The sequence below is a fragment of the Neomonachus schauinslandi genome, chromosome 11, assembly GCF_002201575.2.
Source record: "Neomonachus schauinslandi chromosome 11, ASM220157v2, whole genome shotgun sequence".
Classification (NCBI taxonomy): domain Eukaryota; kingdom Metazoa; phylum Chordata; class Mammalia; order Carnivora; family Phocidae; genus Neomonachus; species Neomonachus schauinslandi.
Genome location: NC_058413.1, coordinates 48206161 through 48232941, shown reverse-complemented (window position 1 = coordinate 48232941; position 26781 = coordinate 48206161). Strand labels below are relative to the sequence as shown.

Sequence of the window (26781 nt, the reverse complement as noted above, 5' to 3'; positions counted from 1 at the left end):
TGGCGTGCAGCGCGGGCCTCGGCGGGGCCCAGCGCCCCGGCCCGGGAGGATGCGGCCCGGGGCGGCCCGGGAGCTGAGCAGGGCCCCCGCGCCGTCCCCTGCGGGCCCCGGCTTCCAGAGCCGCAGCCGCCGCCCCGCCCCCGGGAGACATGACTTCCAAGCCGCATTCCGACTGGATCCCCTACAGGTACGCGGGCGCCCAGCCCACCGCCCCCCTTCAGCTCGGGGGCGCGGGCTCGGCCCACTACCCTCCAGCGCGGCGAGCGGCGCCCACCACCCCGACCCGGGGTGCAGGGCCCCCGTACCCATCCCATCCCACACTGAGGGCGCGGGCTGGAGGCGCCGGGCCTTCCTACCCCAACTTTGGGCCCCGGGCGGACCGAACCGGCCTGCCCTGCTCCGTCTCTCGTCCGTCGGGGCTGCTGGAAGGGGCCAGTGCTCTGGGCCTGTGTGGGCCGTGTTGGGTTGGGCAGCGCCATGTGGCCGCCCGGGGAGGGAGCGCACTGCTCTGAGCCCTCCTCCTAGGCCCAGCACAGCGGGTCACACGCCGGTGTAGCTGTGGACAGACACCTGTATAGCTGCAGGCATGCACCCCCCGTGGGTGCATCGGGCCAGAGACACTCCTGCTGGTCTGTTCACACACGCAGAGCACGAATTCCTGGAGACAGTTATTCTGAACCAAGAGCACAGGCCGCTCATACACACATGCCCCTGTCTCCACCTACACTGATTCTCGGTCTCACACAGGTGTACTCCTACTCTCTGTGCCCATAACACATCCTGTATTTGGACAATACCTGACACCCGCTACCCACTCACAGGTACTACTCATATCAGAGACTCGGAAATGCACTTGCGAACAGGTCTATACCTGGACACCCACCAACTCACAATATATAGACCGCCTTTACACGCATAAGAGCACTCACGAAAGCACGGGTACCCTGTGTCCCCAGACTCTGTGGTCTGTCCCAAGGATAGATGGGCTTTGCCGGTTGCCTGGTGGCTGGGGTGGGGGAGGGGTGTTGGAGGCTTCTCATACAGGTGCAGGCCTTTCCCCCATCCACTCTTCATTCTCTCCATTACCCCTGGAATAGAGCTCATCGTCATGGCAGCGCCAGATCCTTGGCCACCTATTGGCTCCTGGTTGCCATGGGCTACGGGGCTGTCTCCAGGCCTCCCAGAGAGGCACGTGTGTAAGATGGGTGCTGGACTGCTGAGGGCCACTGTGCTATTGCCCGCGGAGGTGCTCATGCCTGCGGGCTGGAGGAGCAGAGCCTCCAGACCCGCCTTGTAACACAGCCAGCTCTCGGGAAGGGACCTGATTCTGGTCACCGATAGAAAATACTTCTGACAGAGCTCTTCCAGGAGTCTGTCCAGACAGCATCCAAAATGGAAACCAGCTGCAACCGCCTGAGGCTTGTTAAAAGGAGATCCTTCTGCAAACAAGCACCTGTCACTGACCTGGGGATTCAGGGTTTCTCCTGAGAACTGTTGTCTCTAAGCTCCTTTGGGGGCTCTAGGGCTTCCCAAGTTAGAATTTGTGGGTGCCCCTCCCACCAACATACACACGTGCACACACACGAGTCACCCATAGGGTTTCCTGCAGGCATAATGCAGTTACACCTCAGAGTCTCCATAGATCAGGGAGATACTCCCATCGGGAGACTGGGGCTTTGCTGACTCAGGAGCTGCTTCCCTGCACCGGGCATCCAGGCTAGGGGCGCAGGTAGTTTCTGGAGCATCCTGGCTTGACACGTCTGTGCCGAGGACCTTCTAGAAGACCGTGCAGCCCCACGGAGTACCATTAACCTTTTCTAGCCGCCCAGCAGAGGTGCCTGGGGAGCACCTGCAGGCTGAGTGGCCTCTAACGCTGTGGAAGTACGAGTGTGGGGGGGCACGTGGCAGGGTGGTGGCCACAGACTGACTTAGGAGGGCAGGAAGGGAGAGCCCTTGTGGCTGTGGATACGATGGTGTGTTTAGGATCTGGCAGAACGGGGGTCCAGGCCAGATCATGGGTCAAGGAAGCCTCTCCCAGAAGCCAAAGACCAGAACAATGTGTAGAGTAAGTGCACAAGTCTTAGAGAAAGCCTACCTCTAGGAAAGAGGTCCCTCGGGAGGTGGGCTTGTCTCTGGGAAATGGCTTTGTCCTCCAGCGGCGCCCAGGGCACTCGCATCCTTTAAGGGGTGATTTGGCACTTTGTCCCAGCCTAGGCCCAACCACCCTATCCCCCCATTCCTTTCTTGGGCCCGAACACGCCACCTGGAGCACAGAATCCTATCGCCCTGGAAGCCTGTCCCTGAGGAGCAGCTTGGCACCTTTGTGGCCCTACTTGCTTGCGGTCCCATTGCTCTGTCACCCTTGCCTTCTTGCTCTGTGGCAGGGAGGGTGGGTCTCGAGCGGGGGGCAGGCTATAGTCAGAAGTTGCCAGAATCTCTCCTGCCTTGCTGGGGTCTTTCTGAGCATGCCCTGAGCCTGGGAAAGCACTGGACTTTGGGTGTAGCCTTCCAGAACGGGGAGACCTGGGCTGAGAAGAGGAGATGCAAATTGCCTCTCGCATTAACTGGGCTGCTGATTGCAGTTAAAGCCACATGCCTGTGTGATCGCAGAAAACTGGGGCAGAAGACAGGCAAGGCCGTTTACTTGCAGATGAGGGGGATGGGCACGTGGGCACGTGCTTCGGTATGAGGTTTCCCCAGTGTCACAGCGTGTCAGGACTGGAATGCGTTGTTTGGTTTGGGGGAGAGAGGTCGGTCGATTTCTTGGTAGCTCTCCTGGTGGGGGTTTTACTCCCTCTGTGATGGCTGCACCTGCGTTCCCTAGGCCTGGCTCATTTTCTTTGAAGCAAGTGCCAGTTGGCGATAATCTTCTTAAGGGTAATTGTGGCTCAGTTTATAATGATCATGGATTAATCTCACATTCTGACTCAGAAGGGAGCCATTTAGTTTATAAAGTTGAACAATTGAAATAATGTTTTGCCTTTTGATTTTTTTCTATTATTAGTAGTACTAATAATTTTCACTTCTGCCATTTTCTCTTATCTGTGTTCTTCTTGAGTATTAAATGCCCCTCCTCCCTGGCTTCACAACCTTTTGTGAGCTGCAGGTGGAGCATTAAGAGCGAAGGAGCGATGGCGGGCCCTGTCCTCAGTGCTCTCTCTGCACTGTCCCCCCCAACCCAGCCCCGAACTCCTGGAGAGCAGGGACCGCACTTGGTCCTGGGCTGTGTGCCTGGCGTGGCCCAGCAGAGACAAGATGCGCACTACTTTGAGTCAAAGAGGCATCCCCAGATGGCTTTTCAGACTTTCTGGCTTTCCTGGCTGCACACCTGGGTTCTCGGCACACCCGAGGGATGTAGTGGTCTCCCCTCAGGGAAAGGAATAGTGCTGGACAAGCGTGGCCCTGCGTCAGAGAATGAGCATCGCAGCTGGAAGGGCCCTTACAGGCTGTCGGGTCCTCTGTGTGAACGCGCCCTTCCATCACGTGGGGGTGACCGTTAGAAAGCTCTTCCTCGGGGTGAGCCTCAGCGTGCCTCTGGGTTTTCCCTCCTCTTGGCTCTTGTGAGGGTCCTCCCACCACTTCCGGACGACGCTTCTGGGGAGTAGAGGGACTGCTGACCAAGCAAGACCTGGCTCTTCCAGCTCTGCCTGTGTGGGAAGCCTCGGGGTGCCGTGGATGCTATGGTGGCCGCTTCACCTCCGGCTGCAGGGAGGAGGGGCAGAATCTCTGGCTACTCCCAGCCTCGGCGCCCTGGGGAAGTCGTCCCGCTGCTGCTTCGGGTGGAAGGAGCAGGAACGCAGGGGTGAGAGAGAGGACTCAGGGAGCAGGGACTGTGCGGCTCCCCTCAGGTTGGTCTCTGCCCTCCTCCAGCAGGCTCTGGAGCCACCTGCAGCTTCCTGGGTGTGGCCTGTCCCACCCCGAGCAGAGGGAGGCTGTTACTTCCTTGCTGGGGGCCCTGCTCCCGTTGTTGACCTTGGGCCCTCCCTGTCATGGGGGACAGCTTTGGCTCACTGACTCGTCACCTTGAGGCCTCTGTAAACAGAACTCCAAAGTCTCATCAGGCTGATGTCAAGCCCTGTGTCCCCCATTCTGCCTGTGTGGGGCAGACCTGGGTTTGGGGACCCACATGTAAGACATGACCTTCTCCTGTTAGGTTTCCTTTGGTTAGACTCTGCAAGCTCTCCAGTGTCTTCTGAAGTCCTGTTGTCTTAATGAACAGTTTAGTATCACTTCGACTTTGTGTCACCTATAAGTCTGCTGTGAGGCCTGCCTTGTCTTTAGGTCATCAGTAAACATGCTAAGAAGGGAAGCAGGATGCTGGAAACCTCTGATTATGGCATGCTTTATTGTCGCAAAACCCTGTCTCTTCGGAGGAGCATGCCACTCACATTGTTTTATCTTGCCCACTAGTGACTGTCACTGATGCTTGCGATTCCATGCGGCAGCCTGGCTGTGCTGCCCTCCCATTTTCCCGGGTAGGTCTAGGGGCATGTGCCCTGACTTGCTGGCCGACTGGGCTCAGTCCTGCTGATCACTAGGTCTTCTAGCTCTTCAGTGAATCTGTCCCATGATCTTACCTGGGGCCTGTGTAAGACTGATCCATCTACAGACTACGATTTCTTCCCCCATCTGAACAGAAGGCTGCATTTGCATACTTTGAGCAACTCTCGGATTTCTTTTTTGTTCTTTAGAGATCACCAGCTGTGGCTCATGGCCCTCATTTGCATGACTGAACATTAAAATCACCTATGTTTCTTGCGTTAAAAGAGAAAATGAGGTGAGGGATTGATTCTGGGCTAACTTCCCCAACAGTTCTGAATCACCAAGTCAGGGCCGAATGTTTTAATGACGTGCTAAGTTTGGGAGCCCACGGCAGGAATGGAGAGGGCCCAACCTGGGAGACTGGGACTCCTGTGAGCCCTGTGGGCTTCTCCCTTTTGGGGCTGCCCCTGTTCCCACCCTTACTGTGTTTCCCTGGTGTTCCAGGCAGCCACTAGGGGCAGATCTGGGCGTGCTGGGGTGGGGGTGGGGAAGTCTGGCACAGGTACAGGGCTTGCAGCCTGGCCCCCTGCGTGGTCTTTACTCCTCTGTCAACCTGGGTCCAGCAGGGGCAGCTTCTGCTGTGACTGAGTGGAAGGAATGTGGGCATAAAAGGGGAGAGTGAATTGGGCGTGGAGTACGGGCCTGTCCCTTGGTAGCCTGGCCCCCAGGGCTCTGGTCAGCTCTGGTGGGTTAGCTGAGCATGCGGGGGGTGGAGTCTAAAGAGAGGCAGGGCCCCGGCTTCCTAAATGTGTTGTCCACGGCTGGCTTTTCCATCCCCTGGGAGCAGTGCCCCTCCTCTCATTCGTTATCAAGCATGGTTTTCTCTCCAGATACCTGTTGGGCAGCTCAGGGGAGGCAAGATATGGAGGGGCTGTCTCCCTGGGAGGCGAAGGGCCACCTCGTTGGCCCTGGGCAGAATGGGTGGATTGGTGGACACGGCCGACTGGGTTTCTCCGACCTTCAGGAGCCAGTGGCCGGTGCGTTCCTGGATCTCCCTGGTCCGGTCCCCAGCAGGAGGCGACCGTGATGAAGGAGCCGCCAGGGTCAGCTGGAGGACCCATCCATCAGTGCCCTGTCTCCTTTCCGAGGCTCCTGGCGGGGCCGCAGCTGCCAGCCCGGGCTTGGCAGCGATTCCGTAATTGGAGCCCGAGTTGTTAAAAAGCCATTACTTTCTCCTCTGTGGTTATCATTTAGTGTTGCCCAGAACAGTGCCCATCGGGTAGAGGCAGGCAGGGAGTGGCGGCGGGACAGGAAGGAAGGAGCCCTGGTGGGAGCTGAGGGGCAGGGCTGCCTGGAGGGGTGGGGCTGGGGGCGGGGGCGGGGCCTGCCCGGGACGGGAGAGGGGTTTCCTTCCATTCTCTGGACACAGCCCCCCTTGTTGCCGTGGTTCTCAGCAGCCGCCGGGGCTTGCGGGGATTTGTTCTCCATCGGGGCCGATATGTGCCTCAGACACAGTGCTGTCAGGCGGTGCGGGCTCGTCCCTGCCGGGGGCCCGTGATCCACTTTCCTAGAAACAGGGCCCTGGCAGGAATCTGCTTTCCTGGACGCGCCGTCGCCCACTCTTGGAGCCACCGCTCGGAGCTGCGTGGATTGCCGGCCCTCCCGGGGGGTCGTGCGCAGCCAGGCACGTTCTTCCTCACCCCTGGCCGGGCGCACGTGGCTTCCCCCAGCCGCGCCCCTGCACAGGCCGGCGGGGGGGGGGGGGGGGGGGGGGGGGGGGGGCGCCGCTCCAGTGTGCCCAGCGGGGTGGCCGGGGAGGTGGGGCGTGGCTCTCCAGGCACTTCCAGGCTATCCGAGTTTCTGGAATCTCTTCAGAAGCTTACCCCTTTTCATCCATCTTTCTGTGAGGGCCGGTCCTGAAGTCCGTTCCACCTGTAGTCTTGCCAGGTGACCGGCGGTACTAAGGCCTGCGGCTCTGGCTCTTTCTGCCCGATCAGGGAATGGAGGTGGGCCCGGAGGAGGAGGAAAGCAGCCTCCTTGCCCGCGCGTGACCTGTGGAGAGTCCGGGCAGTGGGACGGTAGCCTGCACTAGGGATGTGCGGGCCCCCCCCCCCCCCCCGCGCCCGCACGGATAGGGACACCAGAGCCACCCTTGTCCGTCGAGCTGCCGCTGTGACCCGGCGCCTCTGGAGGTGGCTTTGCTTGTGTCAGCTTAACTCGCGGCCGATGTCCCCTTTTCTGAATGACCCTAGATGTTTGCGTCAGCACCACAGAGGGCGGGGCTTTGCCCTGCTCCCCAAGCTCAGTCCCCGGACGACCTGGCTGTCCCTGGCCCTGCCCTACGAAAGTGTAGGAGCCTTGCGCCATGCCAGGGGGCCACGAAGCTGCCTCCTGCCCCAGGACTCAGAGCCAGCGGTCTCGTGGAGGCGACGTGGGCTCCTGTGGCCAGGCCACTAGCATGACTGAGATGACGGGCTGCCCCGCGTGGACCCAGGCACAGAGCTTAGCAGGCAGAGCGCGGCTGGATTTCAGGCCCCGTTGTTGCCGTCAGCCGGTGCCACGTGGAGTCCAGAGTGCCCTTTCTATTCATCTCCCGCTGGTTTGTAAGGAATCCGCGCTGCTCATGCCGCAGACCCCGGTGGACCGTGGCGTCTGTGGACTGAGCCCTTGAAGTCTGGGGGAGCGGATGCGTGGCCTCGGCATTTTTCAGTCAGGCCACTGACTTAAGGTGGAGAGGCCAGCGGCAGGGGTGTAGCCTCTCAGACCTGGCGGGGCCCCCAGGCACCTTGCTCACCCGAATAAACGCATCCTTCCTTCAGAACTCTCGCTGCTGCCCTCCGGCCTGGGGTGCCTGCTTTCTCGGATGGCACTCCCTGTGCCAGCCAGCTTGAGGTTTTAGGAGCCGGGTCCCTGCCGCCTGGTCCTGGCAGTGCCCTCAGGGAGTCCCACGTGCAGCTGTGGGCGATTCTAGGTGGACTGAGGCCTTGACTGAGAAGCACGTCTGTTTAGTAGTGTCTTCCCTTGTGTTCTGGCAGCCAAGGCTTTTGGAGAATAAGGCTGCGACCAGACTCAGCACAGTTGGGGCTCCTCTTGAGTGCAGGGCGGCCCCTGGGTGTCAGGAAAGGCCTTCAAGTAAGCAGGACAGCTACCAGTTAAAACCGGGCAGTTGTCTTAGGTTGTGGCCGGGGAGGTAGGCGGTGGGCTGTGGACTCCATGCACTTCCTGCCACACCCTTGGCCGGGCCCCCCGGCACATGGACACACGGGTAGTTTGGATGAGCCGAAGGGACACTGCAGGTCGATGACTGTTGCCGGTAGAAGAGCTCCTGTCGTCAGGAGGAGGTGGCACTGGCTGCAGCTTGTCTTCGGGGTGACTCGCCCTCACCTTCCCTCCTTACACGCGTACTGTGCTCACCTGCACACAAGCACACCCACTTCTTATGCAGGCGCTCATCTGCACAGCTGTGCGGTGTGTGCTCACACTTGTAGATGTGCTCGTATATGTGGACACCTCCCGGTGTGTGCACACTCACGACGTATACTTAGAGCTTCGCATACAGACCTGATGCACTCATGCATGCCTGTACAGGGACCCGCTCAAGGTCTGGTTCAGGGGCAGGCTCCAGCCTCACTGGGCCAGGGTAGTCTGGGGGTTCCCAGGGCTCAGGTCCTCAGACGCCAGCCCTACTACCCCCTAACCTTGGCTTTTATAGAATTTGGGGCTACGGCTAACGGATGTATCTTGGACTAGAAGGAATGCTAAGTGGTTGGAGCTCCCTAATTATGCTTGTCTTCCTGGGAGGCAGGCCCAGCCTATGTGAGTTGACACTGCCCGTTCCAAGACCTTAGGGACTCAAGGATTTGATGCCCTGGTGCCCCCTGCGCCATGTTGGCTGGTTGCTGGGCTGTGTCTGCCTGCAGATATCCCCACCCAGCCCTGGCCCTGCCCTCGGGCTGGTTGGTCTTTTAGCTTCGCTCTCCCAAATGAGGGGACCCTCAGGCTTCTTTAAGAGGGGAGGGGGCGGGCAGCACCTCCATTCTGCCACCTGGAGAGCCAGGAGTTTGAATAGAAGAGGAAAGAGTCTGCCGCAAAGGATCCAGCCTCCTCTAGGAAGGACAGAAAGACGGGAAGAGCTGGTGAGATCCGAGAGGGACTTGGAGCCAACAGGCACCTGGGTCTGAAGCCCAGCCTTGGGCCTGGCTTGCACCTGACGCCTCTGGGCAGGTTCCCCTGGATCTCAGGCATGTCTCCTTCTGTACTTACCGGGGCCAGGCTGACTAGGAATTCCTCGGGTCAGCAGGGACCCCAGCAGGAGAAAGCTCCTAAAGTGGCCAAAATATAGCTCCCACCTTTTTGTCTGGAGCCAGTTTCCAGATAGTAGCTCCACCCTTCCCCCCTCTCCTCTGTACCCAGGAGTCCTGACAGGAGGGGTTTAAAGAACCCAGATGTGCGAGGGGCGGGCTCTGGGTCTTGTTGTGGCAACCGGCCGGCAGGCCCTGAGTGCCCCTGTCTCCCTCTGCAGTGTCTTAGATGATGAGGGCAGCAACCTGAGGCAGCAGAAGCTGGACCGGCAGGTGAGTGGGGCCGGGGCCGGGGCCGGGAGGACGGGCAGTCAGCATTCACCATCCTGGGTGGAGAGCGAGGATTGTCTCCCTTCCTGGGGTGACCCTGGCTGGCGGGGAGGAGGCTCTCACAGAAGAGAGGCGAGCCCTGTCTTGACCAGTTCAGCATCAGCGCTGCCCCAGAGCTCAGGGCTTTTGCCGGGCAAGCAGCTGGTGGCTGCAGTCGGAGCACTGGACATCCGTGCCGTGGTCCTGCTGGGGCGGCCACCTGGGCTGACTTGTGCCTCCTTTTCCTGGACCCTGAGTCTCCAGGTGCCAAGGGCACGGAGCGTCGGCCCAAAGTGGGCTGTGGACCCCCTGGCAACCCCTAGAACCGAGCTGAGCGATCGGGGCCCTCTCTCTGGTCCCAGCTGGGAGCCTGCCCTCCGGGTGGAAGCGGCGGGCTGCGCTCTCAGGGCCCGCCGACTTCTGTGTCTGTCCTGTGCCTGCAGCGGGCCCTGCTGGAGCAGAAGCAGAAGAAGAAGCGCCAGGAGCCCCTGATGGTGCAGGCCAACGCGGACGGGCGGCCCCGGAGCCGGCGGACCCGGCAGTCGGAGGAACAGGCACCCCTGGTGGAGTCCTACCTCAGCAGCAGCGGCAGCACCAGCTACCAAGGTAGAGCCTGCCCTGGGGCGAGCCTGGGGAGGGCCCCGTGCTGCGGCCTCGCGCCCCCCTCCCGCCGGCACTGCTTCGGGGAGCCCCTCACGGACTTCCGGCCAGCCAGGGCGGGCGAGGGGCTCCTCCCGTCCGGACGACGCCCAGCCCAGGGGAGGGAGGCTGGGACCTGGAGCCCGGGGCCCCTGCATGTGCTCAGGCATCCTGAGGCTTTGGTCGCCTTGGCGGGTGTTTCTTGAGCACCGACTGTGTGCCTGGGGCAGGGCTGGGCCCGCAGAAAGGCTGCAGCCCCTCCGGAGAGAGCGGGTCCCACCCCCGTCAGAAGATAGTTTCTGCTCACCTGTGGCTTTGAACAAGTCACTTACTCTCTCTGGGCCTATTTTCTCCCCTCGTAAAGTTGAGGAACATCCTGTATCTTGGGGCTTTAAAAATCGAAGCGGCCATGGTGTGTCCCGCGGTCCAGTCATGAATGCTGTTCCCTGCGGAGACTGCTGCCCAGGCTTGGCGGGGGGAGGGTGCCTTTGCCCAGCGCCAAGCCCTGAGGAGGCACGGCTGGCTGACCTGGGGTCCCTGGTTCCGAGGGCCCCTCCAGCCCCGCCTGCTCTGCCCTCTGCTGGCTCTTGGTGTTAAATACAAGGGGGTCGGTTCCAGAGGCTGAGGGGGGGTTTGGCATCAGTGAGAACTGCTTCTCCCAGCGAACAGTTTTTCACTGACCATGCTCATCCATGTTGTATATCCATTTTTAAAATATTTATTGAGGGCTTACTTTGTGTCAAGCTCTGGATTAGAGGCTGAGGGTCCTGGGGAAGCACAAAACAGGCATGTTCTCTGTTCATGGACTTGGAGGTCTAGGAAGGGAGAGAGTTAAACAGGTGGTCACAGGTGTGCTTGGTGGAGAGAAACAGGCTCTGTGAGTGAATGGCAGAGAGACTGCTCCCAGACGAGGGCCAGGGAAGGCCTCCCTGAGGAGGTGACGCCTGAGCTGGAATCCACAGGTTGAGTGGGAATTTAGTTGGGGCCAGGGGGGCCAACGTCCGGAGTAAGGACAGTGCAGACGGTGGGACAGTAGAGCAAAGCCCCTGTGGCAAGAGGGGGGGCACTGAAAGCGCCTGGTGGGGCTGCGACTTGGGGTGCCCGGGAGATGAGGGGTGTGCTATGAAGGCCAAGGCCAAGTGGAAGGGAGCTGGAGGGGCCAGACTTTCGGGAGAATGGTGGTCTTCATCTTACAAGCAATGAGAAGTCATTCAAAGACTTTGAGCAGGTTGGGGTTCTGATGTGTGGAGACTATGGAGGCCACCCAGCTGTGACCCTGTTGGTGTGTGCAGCTCTTTGTAGGCCAGAGTTCCCCTCCTGCTCAGGGTACTCTGGGTGCCAGGCTCCCATGGGCTTGTCCCACGCGGGCTGGTGCAGACTCCCTGGAGTGCTTGCCCTACGAGTTCTGGGCTCTTCTAGGAAATGCAGCCTTTTCCGTCTTCAGCACCTTGAGTGACCCACTTTCTCCCAGATGCTCTCCCTCACCCTGCCCAGGCTCACACAGTTTGCTGGCCCAGAGCTCTGACTGCGTGCTTCTTGGTTGATCATGCCGTGGGCCAGCCTGTTGACTATCACATGGGGCTTCAGGAACCACTTCCTTCCAGCTTGGCCTGCCCCGGCCCCTTTGTCTTGTAGAGGTGGGTGGGACAGAGGCCCTGGCAGGGCTTGGGTGGTGGTGGGGCCCTGGCAAATGTGCTGAGAAGTGAGTTCCACTTGGAGCTCTGGTCTCACCTAGGGCCCATGTTTCTCTCTCTCTCTCTCTCTCTCTCTCGGGCTCTCGCCTGAGCAGTTCAAGAGGCCGACTCACTTACCAGTGCGCAGCTGGGAGCCGCCCGCCCAACAGCACCAGCCTCAGCCAAGAGAACCAAGGCAGCAGCTGCAGCGGGGGGCCAGGGCGGGGCCTCTAGGAAGGAGAAGCAGGGGAAGCACAAAGGTTGGCTTGCCTCCATGACAGCCCGTCCTCAGGAGGCCTGGCTCCCACTGGAGGGTTGGGGGGAGGCTTCTCCTCCAGACTTGGAGGTAAGGGACAGGGTGGGAGGCCTCCATGAAGGCGCAGAAGGGCACTCAGGCCCCCACCCAGCTGGCGCTCAGGCTTCCTCTAGCTCACGGGGGTTCCTGGGCTGCCCGTGGGCATGGGCAGGCTCCCCGCACTGCCAGGAAGTGAAGTGCAGCTCGCCTGGGTCCAGCCCAGGCAGCCCCTCCCCGACCTGGCCTGAGCACCCTCCACCTCTGTCCTGCCCCAGGCAGCCTGCCCCATCCTTGGGCGGTACTCGCGGCTGTCACGTGGGCTTTCTCGACTCTCCCTCTAGCCCTAACTTCACCCTCTGGGCCCACAGACCAGTCTGTTCTCTCGGTTCCTCTCTCTCCAGAAAAGATCCCCAGAGATCAAGGACCGTTACGGTGGCTCCTGCCACGAGTCTGTCTCTGCTGGCTAGACACCCCGTGTCCCCAACCCGTGTGCATGCGCAGTGATTCCCAGGCGTCTGAGACGTGGTTGGACAGTGGTGTGTCCAGGGTCATAGGCTTTGGAGCTGACTGCAGCGTTGAGGGGCATAGCTCAGCCGGGCAGGGCACTGCCACCTGTGTGGGCCAGGCCTTCTGTTACTTGGGCACCTTGGGCAGGGTGACGTGGGATGGGAGAGCTTCCATCTGGGAAGGGGAGTGCAAGCCGACCTCTGTGTTTTTCAAGGGGCCCCATGTGTTTTGAATGATGTGTGTGAGTTATGGGGTGTGTGTGTGTGCATGCACGCGAGAGAGAGAGAGAGAGAGATCACAAATGACTGGGAGGTGGCCATGTCTGAACGAGTGGTGGCCTTGGCCATGGTCATGATTGGTCCTTGTTCTCCATCTTATTTTTTTCACTGTGCAGTTGGTTTTGTAGATGGCTGTCTTCTGCCTAGGGATGTGAGGCATTTCAGACCAACCCTTGGCAACTAATCTGGGGGAACAGCAGAAGAAACGAAGCCCATGTCCCTTTGTAGCTTGTTGATCGTTAAGAGGCTGGCAGCAGTCATTAGTGTTTTTAAAAATCAGTTTTGCAGAGGGTTCCCCCCACTCATCCCTCACCCACTTCAAAGACGTCTGAGAATCCAGGCCCCCCCCCCCCCCCCCCCCCCGTGGCCTGCAGGCACCAGCGGGCCAGCTGCACTGGCAGAAGACAAGTCTGAGGCCCAAGACCCGGTGCGGATCCTGACTGTGGGCCAGTCAGACCACGCTCAGGACACCGGGGAGACGGCAGCCGGCGGGGGCACACGGCCCAGCGGGCAGGACCTCCGTGCCACGATGCAGAGGAAGGGTGAGCCCTGTGGGGGTTCAGTGACACCCCCAAAGCTCAGTCCCAGGTTCTCAGATGCACCGTTCTTAAGGAGCATGGCCCTGGTAGGGGGCACAGTGCGAGACCAATGAGAAACTTGGGTGTAGGGGTCCCTGATAAGGTCAAGTTCAGGGAAATCAACTAGGGAAAGCAGCCAGTCCACAGCCCAGCCTTCTCTCCCCACCTCCATCTCCTGTCCCCAGGGAGACCCAGGTTTGGAGACAGATTTCCTTTCCCTCCTTTGAAAAAGGTCCTTTTGAAAGTGTTTCCCCTTCATCTGCTGAGCTCGGGGAGCAGGGCCAGAATGCCCAGAGGCAGGGCAGATCCTCCCAGGAAACCTGCTGCCCAGAGAGTTTCCCCACCAGGAGCCCTGCCCCACGGAGTCCCTGGTACAGGGTGGCAGAAGGAAGCCCGGTAGGGCCACACGTTCCAAGAAATGAGATCAGGGCTGGCTTCCTGGAGGAAGGGCCATCGAGGCAGCAGGAGGCTGGGGACAGCATTCCAGGTGGGGAGAAATGTGTAGACAGAAGGCCACAGGCAGGCTGGGAGATGAGTCAGTGGGCCACGTGCATCAGGCCGGGGGAGGAAGGAGCTGGGCCTCTCCCAAGCAGATTCCATGGTCTGTGCCAGCCGAGGCCACCAGTAGACTCGAAGGCTCCCGGCACAGGGTCAGCTCCACTCAGGCCTTGCTGCCCAGCAGATGGGCACTGACTGCCTGAGAGGGGGGTCTCATGGGAGGACTGAGCAGAAAGCTGGGTGGGGGGGGGCGTTACACCCTAAGGATGGTGACCAGCCCCAGGTCATGCATGCCCTCGAGAGGACGTGTCCTTCCGTATATTTGGATGTATGTGTGTGGACGCATGTGTGGACATATGGCCCTGTGTGTGCACGGGTGACTCGGTGCTTCGGAACGGGTGTCCGGCGCGTCTGTGACCACTCGTCCCTTCCCGTTCCTCTGCCCTGCCCAGGTGTCTCTAGCAGCATGAGCTTTGAAGAGGAAGAGGATGAGGATGAAAATAGCTCCAGCTCCTCCCAGCTAAACAGTACCACCCGCCCCAGCTCTGCTACTAGCGGGAAGTCCGTCAGGGTGAGGCGCTTCCCCTGCCCGGAGGGGGGTGGGCGGCGGTCCCCAGAGGTCTGCGTGTGAAGAAATGGAGAGTTGGCTCTCTTGGGACTGGGCCTAGAAACCGAGCAGGGGCTTTTCTGGCCAGGGCTCTTCTGTCCTCTCCTGCTTCCTCTTCTCTTCAGCCAGGCCAGGAGTGGGGGGCTCGAGTTGGAAGGGATGGCCCTGAGAACCTGCCCACATCCTCCATCTCCCCCCGCCCTGGGGACCGCTGAGGTGGGGGAAGGGCTGAGGAGCTAGCTGCTGACCCCAGGGCCGGGATGGCCGGGCCCACATCCCAGGGACCCTGCCCCAGTTCCCACCACCACCACCACCACCACATCAGGGGGCAGCTTTGGGTCCCAGACCACCAGTTGCAGCTGCTCAGGGTCTCTGGGGCTCGGGCTCCCACTCTGTCCCCTGCAGGAGGCAGCCTCGGCCCCCAGCCCGACAGCCCCGGGACCCTCGGCGGATGTCGAGGTCCAGGATCTTGAGGAGTTTGCACTGAGGCCAGCCCCCCAGGGTATCACCATCAAGTGCCGCATCACGCGGGACAAGAAGGGGATGGACCGGGGCATGTACCCCACCTACTTCTTGCACCTGGACCGCGAGGATGGGAAGAAGGTGAGGTTGGCCCGAACTTGCAGTTTCCCTGAGGCAGGCTTGAGGTCCTATGGGCTGGAATGTGACTGGAAGCCTCAGGTCCAACACTGAGCTTTCCGTTCCCCCAAGGGATAGAAGCCTCCGTGCCCGGTCAGTGCGTCCCTTTGTGTTTGCTGGGGTGTGTGTGGGTGTGTGTGTGTGTGTGTGTGTGTGTGTCACACCCACGGGTGTGTGTGTGTGTGTCACACCCACGGTTGTGACCAGAGGCTGGGCCTGGAAAGTGACCTTGCTCCATTCCCCAAGGTGTTCCTTTTGGCGGGAAGGAAGAGAAAGAAGAGTAAAACTTCCAATTACCTCATCTCTGTGGACCCAACAGACTTGTCTCGAGGAGGGGACAGCTACATCGGGAAACTGCGGTACTAGCGCTCCCCTAGGAAGCAGGTGGGGCTGGGAGGGAGGGGCAGGGCCAGACTCTGGAGTGGGCGTGTCTTGTCCCTGGGGGAGATCTAGGGCAGGGGTCAGATCCTCTCATAGAATCCTCTTTGTCCGTCCGCTCCAGCCACAGGCCCGGGCCTGTGCCAGCCTAGAGCCAGACTCGGAGATGGAGCTCCCATTCCCTACCCTAAGCTGCTCCCAGGTCGCTGGGGCATAGGCCCATCAAGAGGGACAGGTCAGACCTCAGGAAGCCACTGAAGATGTGGGCCACCCTGGAAGAATTGCCTTGGCCCCATGCTCAGTGCCAGAGGGCACGGCTGTGAGTGAGCCCTTGAGGGAAGAGAGCACAACCTTGGGGTTGGGGGAAGGCTCTGAGCTAGGCCTCAGAGCTAGGGGAGTGTTTGCCAAGGAACAGTGCGCCAGATTGGGGGAGTATAAATCAAGCTTAGAGGTGAGGAACTAATGCTGGAGATGGGGCTAGACCAACACTCAACAGGCTGGACAGGAGAGGGGGGGTTGTGTCATCCACTCTCCGTGGGATGTTGAGTGCCTTTTGCAGTCTTGCCAGATGCCATCTGCTTGCTCGCCTCCCATGAGGGGAGCACTCCTGCTCCTCCAGGGAAACCTGTGGAACTGAGACTTACCTCCTGGGATTTCCCTTACTCAACTAAGATGCCCTTTGATTTTATTCAGAGCGAGTCCAGGCCTTCTCCCCATGAAGGACCTTCAGAGGTGGGGATTCAGTGTGCAGTGTGCTTCCAGGTCTGCTCCTGGCCCAACCCAGAATGCTCTGCAGGCTCCTCATGGGACAGACTGAGCTGCTCCCTGCCCTAAGGCAGAGGGTGCATGATCCTCTATTGATTGCCTGTCCTTCAGGTCCAACCTCATGGGCACTAAGTTCACCGTTTATGACAATGGAGTCAACCCTCAGAAGGCATCCTCCTCCTCTACTTTGGAAAGTGGAGCCTTGCGTCAGGAGTTGGCAGCTGTGTGCTACGTGAGTCGTGCGTTCCTGAGTCTCCGGTCTCCAAGTTAGACAGGACACCGAGGACTTGCTGCCCGGTCTGTGGGCTGTCCCATCTATCTTTGTGAGCAGACAAGACTGTACAGAGTTGGACTGCCCTCTGTTGGCGTGGCCCCTGTCTGTCCTCAGAGCTCAGACCACAGAAAGCCATCTGCCTGGGGAGCTCTGGGAACCAGGCTGAGCTCTGTGCAGCCCAGCCTGGGAATCGCTGGGAAAGGAGGCGGCAGGAGGCCTGAGATCTTGTTGGTGCATCCCTCCACCCCTTCCTCCAGTACCTGGGCCCTGCGTGGACTACAAGGCCCTTTGCATAGTCATCTCATGGAATGCATGACCTGAGAGCTCAGTCCTATTTCCTTTACTGTATAGATGAGGAAACTGAAGCTGAGAGGTTGAGTCACTTGCCAGTGTCATACAGCACATAAGTGACCAAACTGGAATGTAAATACAGGGAATTTTTCTACCTTTTTTTTTTTTTTTTTTTTTTTAATACATGAGAGACACAGAGAGAGAGAGGCAGAGGGAGAAGCAGGCTTCTTGCGGAGCAGGGAGCCCGATGAGGGACTCGATCCCAGGACCCTGGGATCATGACCTGAGCCAAAGGCAGACACTTAACCATCTGAGCCACCCAGGTGCCCTCTACCTTATTTTAAAATGAGGGATTGGTACACCCATTAATCTGGGCTTGGGTACTTGGAGGCCAACTGGGAAAGCCATAGCTGTTTTGTATGAGCCTGTGGTGCCATCTGCTGGTCACCTTTGGGGAGGCAGGCCGAATCTCTTCAAATGCTCATTGAGCCCAGCTAATACTGTTTGAGGCACTGAGGATACAGTAGTGAACAAGAGATGCAAATTTATACCGTTATGGGACTTAAACCCCTAGTGGGGAGACAAGCTATAAAACAGATTTATAAGTAAAACAAATAAATAAATGTGAAGAAGAAACAATCAGGCCTGGAAATGAAATGTTCAGATGTGTGGAAGCTTTTAGTAAGGATGGCAGGGAGGGCCTCCCTGAGGTAGCACTTGGGTAAGGCCCAGAAGGAAGGGAGAGCCAGCCGTGTAGTGGAAAACACAGCCCGTACTGATGTCCTGAGTGATTGGCATGTGTGGGGAACAGTGGGTGGGGGGCGGAGGGTAGAGCAAAGTGCAGAGGAGAGTAGGTGGCGGGGAGAGGAATGTAGTGGGGCCCTGCCACGTGAGGCTTGCAGTCAAGACCTTCAGCTTTTAATCTGCATGAACAGTGGAGGCAAAGATGTGACTTAACGGGACGACTCGCTGCCGTGTGAACAGATGGGCAGGGCAAGGTCGGAAACCAGGAATCCAGATAAAGGCTAGTACTGTGACCTCAGGGAGAGACAGTGCTGGTAAAGTGGTTGAGTTCCAGATAGAATTTGAAGGGAGAGGTGACATCATCTGCTGATGGATTAGAAGTGGGTTGTGAGCAAAAGAGAGTAGTCAAGTATGACTCAAAGTAGGTTGCCTGAGCAAATGGAAGAACTGAGTTGTCAACTGAAGCGAGGAAGACGGTAGGGAGGAGCTGGTTTGGGCAGAGTGGAGATTCGGGAGCTCAGTTCGGTTGGGTTAAGTGTAGAGATGCCTGTTAGACAGGCGGAGATGGTGAAAACTAGCTCGTCAGCTTTATTCCCTTTCTCCCAGTCTCTCCATTAGGTAAGTAGAGTCCTCAGATGGCCAGTGTTGAGTCCTCTCTCTCTCTCTGTTTCCCAGGAGACAAACGTCTTAGGTTTCAAGGGGCCGCGGAAGATGAGTGTGATTGTCCCAGGCATGAACATGGTTCATGAGAGAGTCTCCATCCGGCCGCGAAACGTGAGTCTCTCCCCACCCCCCGTCATCCCATCATGTGCATGCACTTCTGGGAGCAGAACTGCAGCTGTGCTGTGTTAGGTGTAGGGGACGCAGTGGAAGAAGCCCCGGGGCTCTAGGTGGAGGTCTAGGGAGATTAAGGACTCCGTCCCGAGGGCAGATCCCTTTTTAGGGCGGTTGTGCGGCCAAGGCACGGGGCCGGGTGTGACTCAGGTGAGGCTGCCTTCCCAGGAGCACGAGACGCTGCTAGCACGCTGGCAGAGTAAGAACACGGAGAGCATCATCGAGCTGCAAAACAAGACCCCTGTCTGGAATGACGACACGCAGTCCTACGTACTCAACTTCCATGGACGCGTCACACAGGCCTCCGTGAAGAACTTCCAGATCATCCATGGCAATGACCGTGAGTGTTTCTGCCCTTCCTCAGGACTGTCCCCATGACACCCAGAGCCTTTAGCTCAGGGTTCAGCTCACCCAGCCCTGCCTTCATAGGCCAGAGCTCAAGGATGTGGGTTACATGGCTTCGATCAGAGGTCAAAAATTCTCTGACCCTATGACTGGGAGGCCCTTGGAAGAACTTTCTTTGGAGCCCTAACCCTAGACTCTGTGCACTCAGCAGAGTCTCAGGTGTGGGAACACCCTCTGAATGGACTTTTTCTCTTCTTCTCTGTCTCCTGGTATTTGTGTGCCTCTCGTTCTCCTCTGTCATCTACTCCCTCTTTCCCACCACTTCTCCCAATTTTACCTCCTTTGGGCATCTCTGCTCACCTTCTCTGCCCGTTATGATTTGTCTGTCCGCCAACCCCCCCCGCACCTTCCCTGCCCTGTCCTGTGTGGCTTTCCCTGTGCACGCGTGTGCCGGGCTCCAGCGGACTACATTGTGATGCAGTTTGGCCGTGTGGCAGAGGATGTGTTCACCATGGATTACAACTACCCACTGTGCGCGCTGCAGGCCTTTGCCATCGCCCTGTCCAGCTTCGACAGCAAGCTGGCCTGCGAGTAGAGGGCCCCCCTGTGCCCTTTGGGGTTGCCCAGCCTGGAGTGGAGCTGCCTGCCTGCAGAGACAGCCCTGCTTACCCTCTCTCTGTACATAGGCCTCCCGCCAGATGAACCTTCAGCTCTCAGTGGCGCCCTGGCCCAGCCGGCTCAGACCGGACTCCTGCCTCCACTGTGGAGACAGGACCAGGTGGGGGAGGTGTGTGTGTGAGGGGCCAGCGTGAATTCTTCCTGGGCCCCAAGGTCCGTACGCACCCTCCCACTCTTGAGTTAGTATCCTGCTGCAGCCGTGTTTGCCAAGCTGGGCAGCCTCTTCAGCTGGGAAGGTAGGAAGAAACAGAGGGAGAGGAAGCACAATGCAGGGCTGCTGGGGCCCAGCCATCCACTCAGTCTAGGAATCAGGTGACAGCGGGTCCCCGACAGTGAAGGGCACAGTGTGGGTGTGTATGTGTGTGTTGGGTACATCGATTTTATATAGAAGGGCTAGGATCGGCTTCCAGGCCCTTTGCTGACTCCGGAAGGGCTCAGCCAGGCTGGGAGAAGTTACGGGGGTTTGGGAAAGGTGAGTGGCAAGAGCTTGTCAGGACTGCGGGGGTCCAGCTGGCGAATTGGTTGGTGGCCCAGGGTTCCCGCCCATTTGATTTCTCTAGGTTTTCTCTGTTGTGCACGGAGGCAGCAGGAGGCCGGGGCCTGCGGGCCCCAGGCTCAGCATGCGGGAGGTACACAGCACACGCCGCCTGAGGAGCTTTCTGCGGGGCAGCTTGTGCAGAGTGCCCAGGAGACGCGGACGGGGCCGGGCGCCCAGCCTCAGGGCACTCAGGTAGCCAGGCCTGGGCCTCTAGCTGGCAGGGCAGCGGTCCTAAGCCATGGCGTGTTCCAGGAAGAAAGTGTAGCTCCAGGGGCTCTGGCCGGTGCCTCGCAGCCCCTGTGCGCAGCCTAGGTCGGGGCTGCTGAGGCCTTGCGTGTGGTTCTTCTGGGCTGGGAATGGGACAGGGTGAAGAAAGGCAGGGAGTACGTTAGAACCACAAGAGAGGAGAGGTGGCAGAAGCCTTAGAGATGAACTAGTACAACGTGTCACTTTAGGGGAATCACATTTAGAAGATGGACTTGCACCGGGTCACCTAGCTGGTCAGTGGCCGAATTCAGAACTTCCGCCCCCTCGATTTCTTTGTTCCTACCATCCCCCGAGAAACTGCTCTCTCTGGTTCTCTGGCCTTCCTGGGCCCCCGGTCTGCATGCCCTCCCCCTTTTGTCTGATTACAGAGACTTAGAAATGTCGGAGTTGATGTACGAAATTGAAACCGTTCTCAGAGGGAAATTAGGCAGTTTCCTGCTGAAAGCTGGCTTTTTGAACATCAGTCTAATCAGGACTGCCCGGTGTCTGGCTTCTCCCCGAGGGCAGGCCTCACGAAGGCCGTTGCGCCTTTCTCTGTTGGGGTGTGGTGGGTGAGGGGTGAGTGTTCCAGGGCGGGGCCTGATCTCCACCATCCTCCTCTTCGGATGGCACTCTTGACCCTGAAGCCTTGGGAACGCTAAGCTCTTGCCTGCCATTGACCCTGGCCGAGGCTGCTTGCCCAGACGGAGGCCAGAACTCAGTGGGAAGCAAGCAGGAGTTGTTCTTCCCTTCAGCGGAGATGTGCTTGGAAAGGCTGCATAGAAATTTTTGGTTTAAATAAGTCCTACTTGAAACATTCGAGTGAGGCTCTGTGGTGAGGGGGAGTGGTTCTGACTGAAGTGGTAGGTAGCAGTGTGTTCTCATTTCCTTAGAAGATTTCCTATGTGGAGTGTTCTAGCGGGGATCTGGGTGAGGCCCCTCTACGGGACTAGTTTCTGGACCACTCCTGGGGTCATTCTGAGGGCACTAGACTTTTTCACACTGGGGCTGGTCCACTTTTCCACAGTCCCAGTTGGGCTCTTACTCTCCTGACTGGGAAGAGACCTGTTGACATTTGGGATGGTGGAAGCTAGATCTCAGAAGTCTGGTTTAAGCTGTTTCTCTGGGTCTAGGATTTTAGAGTAGAACAGGTTGATCTGAGAGGAAAGCCTGGCGCCAGTGTGGAAAAACGCTCATACCCTGCGTTCCATCGAATATGCAGGAGAGGACGAGGAGGGGTTAGGAACGTGGCTTGAGCTTCCCAGCCTAGACGTGGGGACGGTAGCTCAGCAGCAAAACTCTGTTGGGCACAGAGTGACAAGAGCAGTTGAGTCACCTGCTCGAGACCCAGCTTCACAAGGTCTGTTCTTAAGACCCCATTCCTGGTGATGCTGGTTTTCCCTGACCACTGGCCGCCTAGCCATGGGCCCAAAGACTCAAAAAGCTGCCAGGGCCCCTGGAGACCACCTGGGCGCAGCATCTCCCAGGGTAAGAGCTCTTGTCCTTCACACCCTCTACCCAGATGGGACTGGATGATGGAATGAGCAAGCCCTAAGGGTGGTGGGCAGCTGGGACCTCAGGCAGCTCCTTCTGTCACTGCTCCTGGGGCCACACCCTCTTCCCCCAAACAGCTCTTCTGTAGAGCTGTGATGTTCACTTCCCCACTCTTCTTTCCTTCTGGCTCCAAGGTGCTCTGTCTCTGTCTGTGTGTCTACGTGTCTGTGTATATTTGGGGAAAAGGGCAATCTGCAACTCACCCACTGAGGTTTCTTACTACGATCATTGTTCTAAGGATGAGTAGGAAAGGAATAAGGATATTACGATTACCTGTGGATTTTGTTCATTCATTTCATGCTCTTTGGTCAGAAAGTAAACCTGGGAAAGTACCAGCTCTTTCTTGGGAGAAAGATTAGGAGGATACCGTCTAAGAAATTTTAGTTTTTCAGTTCCATTTTGCATTACCTGAAGAAATTGGTATGTTACATGCATGCTTTGGGATGAATTTGAACATAGTCTAGTGAATGTGCCTTAAAAATCACGACACTAGTTCAGAAGGAGCAGTTAAGGTCCAGATGCATGCTGAAGACAGGTGTTTGTTAGAAGCCAGCGAGTGTGAAAATTTGGAGTCTGTGTCCTTCAGTGACAAAAAGGGCAACAAAATTGCAGAAGCTTGTCTTTGGTCTGGAAATAGAGCATTTACCTCTAAGTTTACATTTAGAGGAAATTCTAAATTTAATAAGCAGTGGTGGTGATTTCAAACCTCCTAAGGACATGCTTTCCTCACAGTGGGGTCCGCAGTGAGGGGAGACGCCGGGCGGCCCGTGGCTCTGTGACGCAAGCACAAACCCTCTCCTGGCTGGAGTCCCTGGTGGTCCCTCACTGTGGCAACACTGGCCGCCCCTCCAGAATTCTTTGCCCCAGCTGAGCTGTACCTGTGACCTCCGAGCACACTTTTCCAGAGCTGAAGGAGTCTGCTGTGTTGTGGGGCCCAGCACTGAACGGTAGCGGCCCCCAGGAACAGACCAGGGGAAGGGCTCCTGTTTGTGCTGGGTCCCTTTCTGTACCTCCAGTTTGCAATCTTGCCATCTCAGGATATGGGGGCGGGGGAAGGCATAGCAGAAGCGTGCGGATAGATTTAATTTTCTGACCACGTTGCGAGGCACGGTGGTCTTCTAGAGAGCACTAGTGCACTTACTTAGCTATGTGATTCTGAGCAAACCACATGATCTTCCTAGGTCATTTTCTCATCTACACAGCTGCAGTAAGAATTAGGGTGAATGAAAATTGATCCTTGCTTTCATCACTACCTTTTCTGGCTCATCACTGTGCCTTTTTTCTTTCCTCAGAAACCTGTCACACCCATTCCTCTCTCCTGTTCTACTGCCCCTCTCCCTTCCCCCATCAGGGTCCAGGCAGAGCTGCAGATTAGGCCAAGATCCAGAGTTTCCTAGAGTGTAATTTTGAGTGGCTTAGAAAGGGAAGCCTGACTCTGGCCTCTTAATCCTGCAGAGTTTCAAAGGGGACTTGGTCAGGATGGGGGGCACTTCTCTTGCTGGGATTAGCCATTTAGCCAGTTTTCCTAATGCCTAGAATATGTATGTCCATTTGCACAAGATTGTCTTTTCCTATTCTGGAGTGGTCATTTTATTTTTGTTCCAAATTATCTGGAGTTTTAGACAAACTTGCAAAACTGTGCTTTTATTAAGTGACTTTTTGAATAAACTCTTTGCTATTCTTGAGCAAATGTATTTATTTACTGGTATGTGCAATGAAAAAGTTGGTATTTTCCCATGTTGACATTATATATGTTGTAGAACTTAGTGTTTGTCTAAGGACAGACCATATAGCAACAAATTAAACTTGAACTGTTTCAATACTGCTGTGCACTTTTTTTTTTTTTTTTCTATAAAAGGGGAGAAAACATTTCTTACCTACAGTGTATTCGTTCCGTCTGTCCTAAGAGCCTGGCTAAGAGCCTGGGGGTGGGGGTGGGTAGGAAGGGCTCACGGCTTGTTTGGAAATACTACTGTGTGGGCTGACGCTGTCCTCCCTGTGGCTGAGCTCGTCAGATTTAAGGCTGGGCAGAACCACACCCAGGCTGGGAAGGGCTGGATAGAAGAGACTTCGGTTAGAGTAGTCCTCTGCAAGCATCGGCAGCTTAGTTCCTCAGTATGCCCCTAGGGGCCTGGTTCTTAGGACAAAAGTAAGGAGAGCTGGTTTTAGTTTTTTACCCTAGATTTGGAGTTTTTATGTGGCCAAGATCCTGCCAAAACCACGGCCCAGCTCCTTGGCTCTGCCTCTGTGGGAAACCGCAGATGCAGGTTCTGACCAGAGGTTTTTGTTGGTTAGCGGTCACGTGAAAGACAAATCTTTTAAATAGCCAAGGACAGGGTGACCATAGGTCCATGGCAGTCCCGGTTTATACGTATTGTCCTGGCATCATTCTAATTAAAGCTCCCTTTTCTCTTTCTCTCAAGGAGCCTTAGTTTGGACCATGAGTTATCTGATCACCCAAGCCATAGAAGGTACAGAGAGAGTGGCTCTCATAGGCCATCTCTTCTAAAGGTCCAGTATGCCTCCATTCTTCAACATGCCTTCCTCCCTGGGCCTAGTTTTTTAGAGCACGTGCACTGCTAGTCCTGGAGCTCACAAAGTGCTTTCCTTGTGCTATTAGGACTAGGAAAGAGGCTCTCCTGACTGGCTCGCCCTCCTAACTTAACCAAGCACAGTCCCAGGTGATGCCCTTGTTTCCTAGGCCATTTATCCATCCCCAGAGCTAGGACTTCAGGCTCTGTGCCATAGTGCTCAAAGGTCACTGAGGACCTAGTACCTGGGGGCTGATCAAGTTCACAGCCCAGACCAGTTCTGAGAAGTGAAGACCATAAGGAAAAAGTACACATGACAAAAACTAGTCCTCTGATTTTGGTCATCCTGGGTTGTATATACACATAATTGTCATCCCTGAAGGATAAAATAATTCGGAAAAATCCACAAAGGCACTAAATGACCAAACACATAAATATTTCTGAAATATAAATGTTAATATATCCCAGCTGTATAAGCCAACCAAGAGTGAGGGCAGTGGGAACCATCATGAGCTCTTAGTACTCCTGGCAGGAGATAGTTCCAAAAGCCAATTTCCCCCAAAGATTAACATTCAAAATAAAGAGTTGGTTATAGGACATCTACATACCAGCCTCATAAAAATACCTGAACATCCACATACTTCCACAATTGTCTCTGTTTTGTCCAACACCGCTCTTTCTGCCAAGAATTACCGTTCTTTTCCTTGGCCACCTGGAGAAGTTCTTAGCATGCCTGAAGATCCAACTCCCCAGTGAAGCTTCTTGGAAGTACTTTGGCAAAAATGATCTTTGTGTTCCTGCAGATTTGGGTCCACATCTCAATTACAGCGTAAAACCTTGTACAATAAAAGTAAATTAGCTACCATCTAGTGGGTGGTTAGCATGGAGGAGATGGGAGGGCCAGTGCTGTTTTAGATGCACTGATGATTCACATTTAATCCTCCTACCCACCCTGGGAGAGCTGGACTTCGACTCCCCTGTGTCAGGAGAAAGCCAAGGCTCAGGAGGGGTAAGGAGCCAACAAGAGTACAGATAGAATAGGCCGGGATGGAATCATGACCAGTATTTCTCTGCCTGCAGAATTCACAATCTTGAGCCCTTTTACAGTTAATCGTTCATTTAAAAAAAATTGGACAAGGCTCCCACACTAAGCTTTTTTGTTTCTTAAAGGTAGGAATTGAGGCTCTGTTCCTACTGCCTAGCTGTGGGCAGTGTCTGTTAAATGAATAAATGAATGAATAAGCTAGAAAGAAACACACATCTCTAATAAGGGAACCATATATACTAAGGCAAAAAAGAAGGAACCAGGGACCCAGGACTCCTTATAAATCAACCCCTTGCAGTGAAAAAAGGGAAATGACAGGGAAAATGATTTATCAAAACAGTAAAGAGCACCTACATTCTTTTTTTACCTTGAGCATTACATCTAGATCACTTCTAGTACATTTTAAAACTATACTCTCTAAAGTGAATCAAAGGTTCCACACACAGATGGATGCAATATACTTTTCCTACAGACTTAGTCTTCAATGACTTTTCTCTGTAACAAGAAACGTTAATTTCATTAATTTAAGAAATGCCTACTATTAGCTGACATGTTATCTAAATATGATCCCATAACCTTCTGACAGCAGTCTATATGCCTATATGTTTGATTTTAGCTATTTTCCTGGCATTTTAGTCGACCAGGAACAATGGAACTCCAAAAGCCCTAACGACCTTTACATCATTTCTTAGTTTTCAAGTCTTCCACATTTCATGACGAGGAATGTTCCTGGGAATGTGTCTTCTTTAAACTCTCAGGTCTTACATGTAAACTGAATTCACTCATCCTTCCTAGACAGAATACATGGGTGCCATCTTATCTCAAGAAGACAGATGACAGGGGCGCCTGGGTGGCTCAGTCGTTCAGCATCTGCCTTCGGCTCAGGTCATGATCCCAGGGTCCTGGGATCCTAGCCCCGCGTCGGGCTCTCTGCTCAGCGGGGAGCCTGCTTCTCCCTCTCCCACTCCCCGGGCTTATGTTCCTGCTCTTGCTGTGTCTCAAATAAAATCTTAAAAAAAAAAAAAAAAAAAAAAAACAGGTGGCCCCCTTAAAAATTAGGCCTTTAGTGAGGTTAAGACTGGGAGGATTTTGACCAACCTCCTCCCCTTCCCAGCTTTCTCAAAAGACCCAGATACCTGAATATAGAATAGTCTCTTTCCCTGGGCACTGCTATAGGTTCTCTGCAACAGACACACTGCAACTTTCCTTTCGGGCTGGCACTTTGTCTATAGGTTCAGTCCTCCTCATTTCTGTTTCAGTTCATGTGGTGGTAAGAACAAATTTCCCAGAGGGCACAACAATTAGAAATAGCTGTCCTTAAGTACATAGATTCTCTCCCTACCCCTCGCTCTCTGACCGTCTCGTGGAGGTCCACCACCCAGCCTCCAACCTTGGCTTTGCAGGGCAAGGATTAAAATCTCTATTTAAAGCTTCCTCTGGCCACTGAAGGCCAGAGGTACAATGGTGCTTCTGGGCTGGCAGTTCTGTGAAACAGAACAGGTATAAAGGAAGCTAGAGACCCAGCAAAACCAGAGTAACAGTCCCCCAACTGGTCTCTGGGATCATTCACAGGTCGCTGGGAGCCTTCTGCTACTCTGGAGAAAAGCGGGTATCTGAGGCAGCAGCAGTGCTCCCCAAAAGGCCCTCACTGTGAGGAAGGGGCTTCTTCAGTTCACACAGCAGAGTCTTACCCTGCTCTGGCCCCATCATACCCACTAACAAAATGTTCTCTTCTTGAACCCAGGGGACCGC

At 56.2% G+C, this 26781-nt stretch overlaps 1 protein-coding gene across 1 annotated transcript; it reads left to right on the top strand.

Moving 5' to 3' along the window:
* Nucleotides 1–140: 140 nt before the first annotated feature.
* On the top strand, nt 141–19177 carry TUB (TUB bipartite transcription factor). The gene is made up of 12 exons (XM_021685739.1): nt 141–187; nt 9005–9056; nt 9536–9698; nt 11521–11664; nt 12859–13026; nt 14013–14131; nt 14573–14770; nt 15053–15165; nt 16061–16181; nt 17934–18032; nt 18261–18432; nt 18899–19177. The coding sequence occupies exons 1-12, from the start codon at nt 150–152 to the stop codon at nt 19030–19032; spliced, it is 1521 nt and encodes a 506-aa protein (XP_021541414.1). The 5' UTR covers nt 141–149; the 3' UTR covers nt 19033–19177.
* The last annotated feature ends 7604 nt before the right edge of the window (nt 19178–26781 follow it).

Bases quoted from the DNA above. Each gene is read 5' to 3' on its own strand.
- TUB (XM_021685739.1), top strand. From the start codon at position 150: ATGACTTCCAAGCCGCATTCCGACTGGATCCCCTACAG. The intron at 9,699-11,520 runs GTAGAGCCTGCC...TCGCCTGAGCAG, and splicing joins CGGCAGCACCAGCTACCAAG to TTCAAGAGGCCGACTCACTT. The intron at 11,665-12,858 runs GTTGGCTTGCCT...CGTGGCCTGCAG, and splicing joins GAAGCAGGGGAAGCACAAAG to GCACCAGCGGGCCAGCTGCA.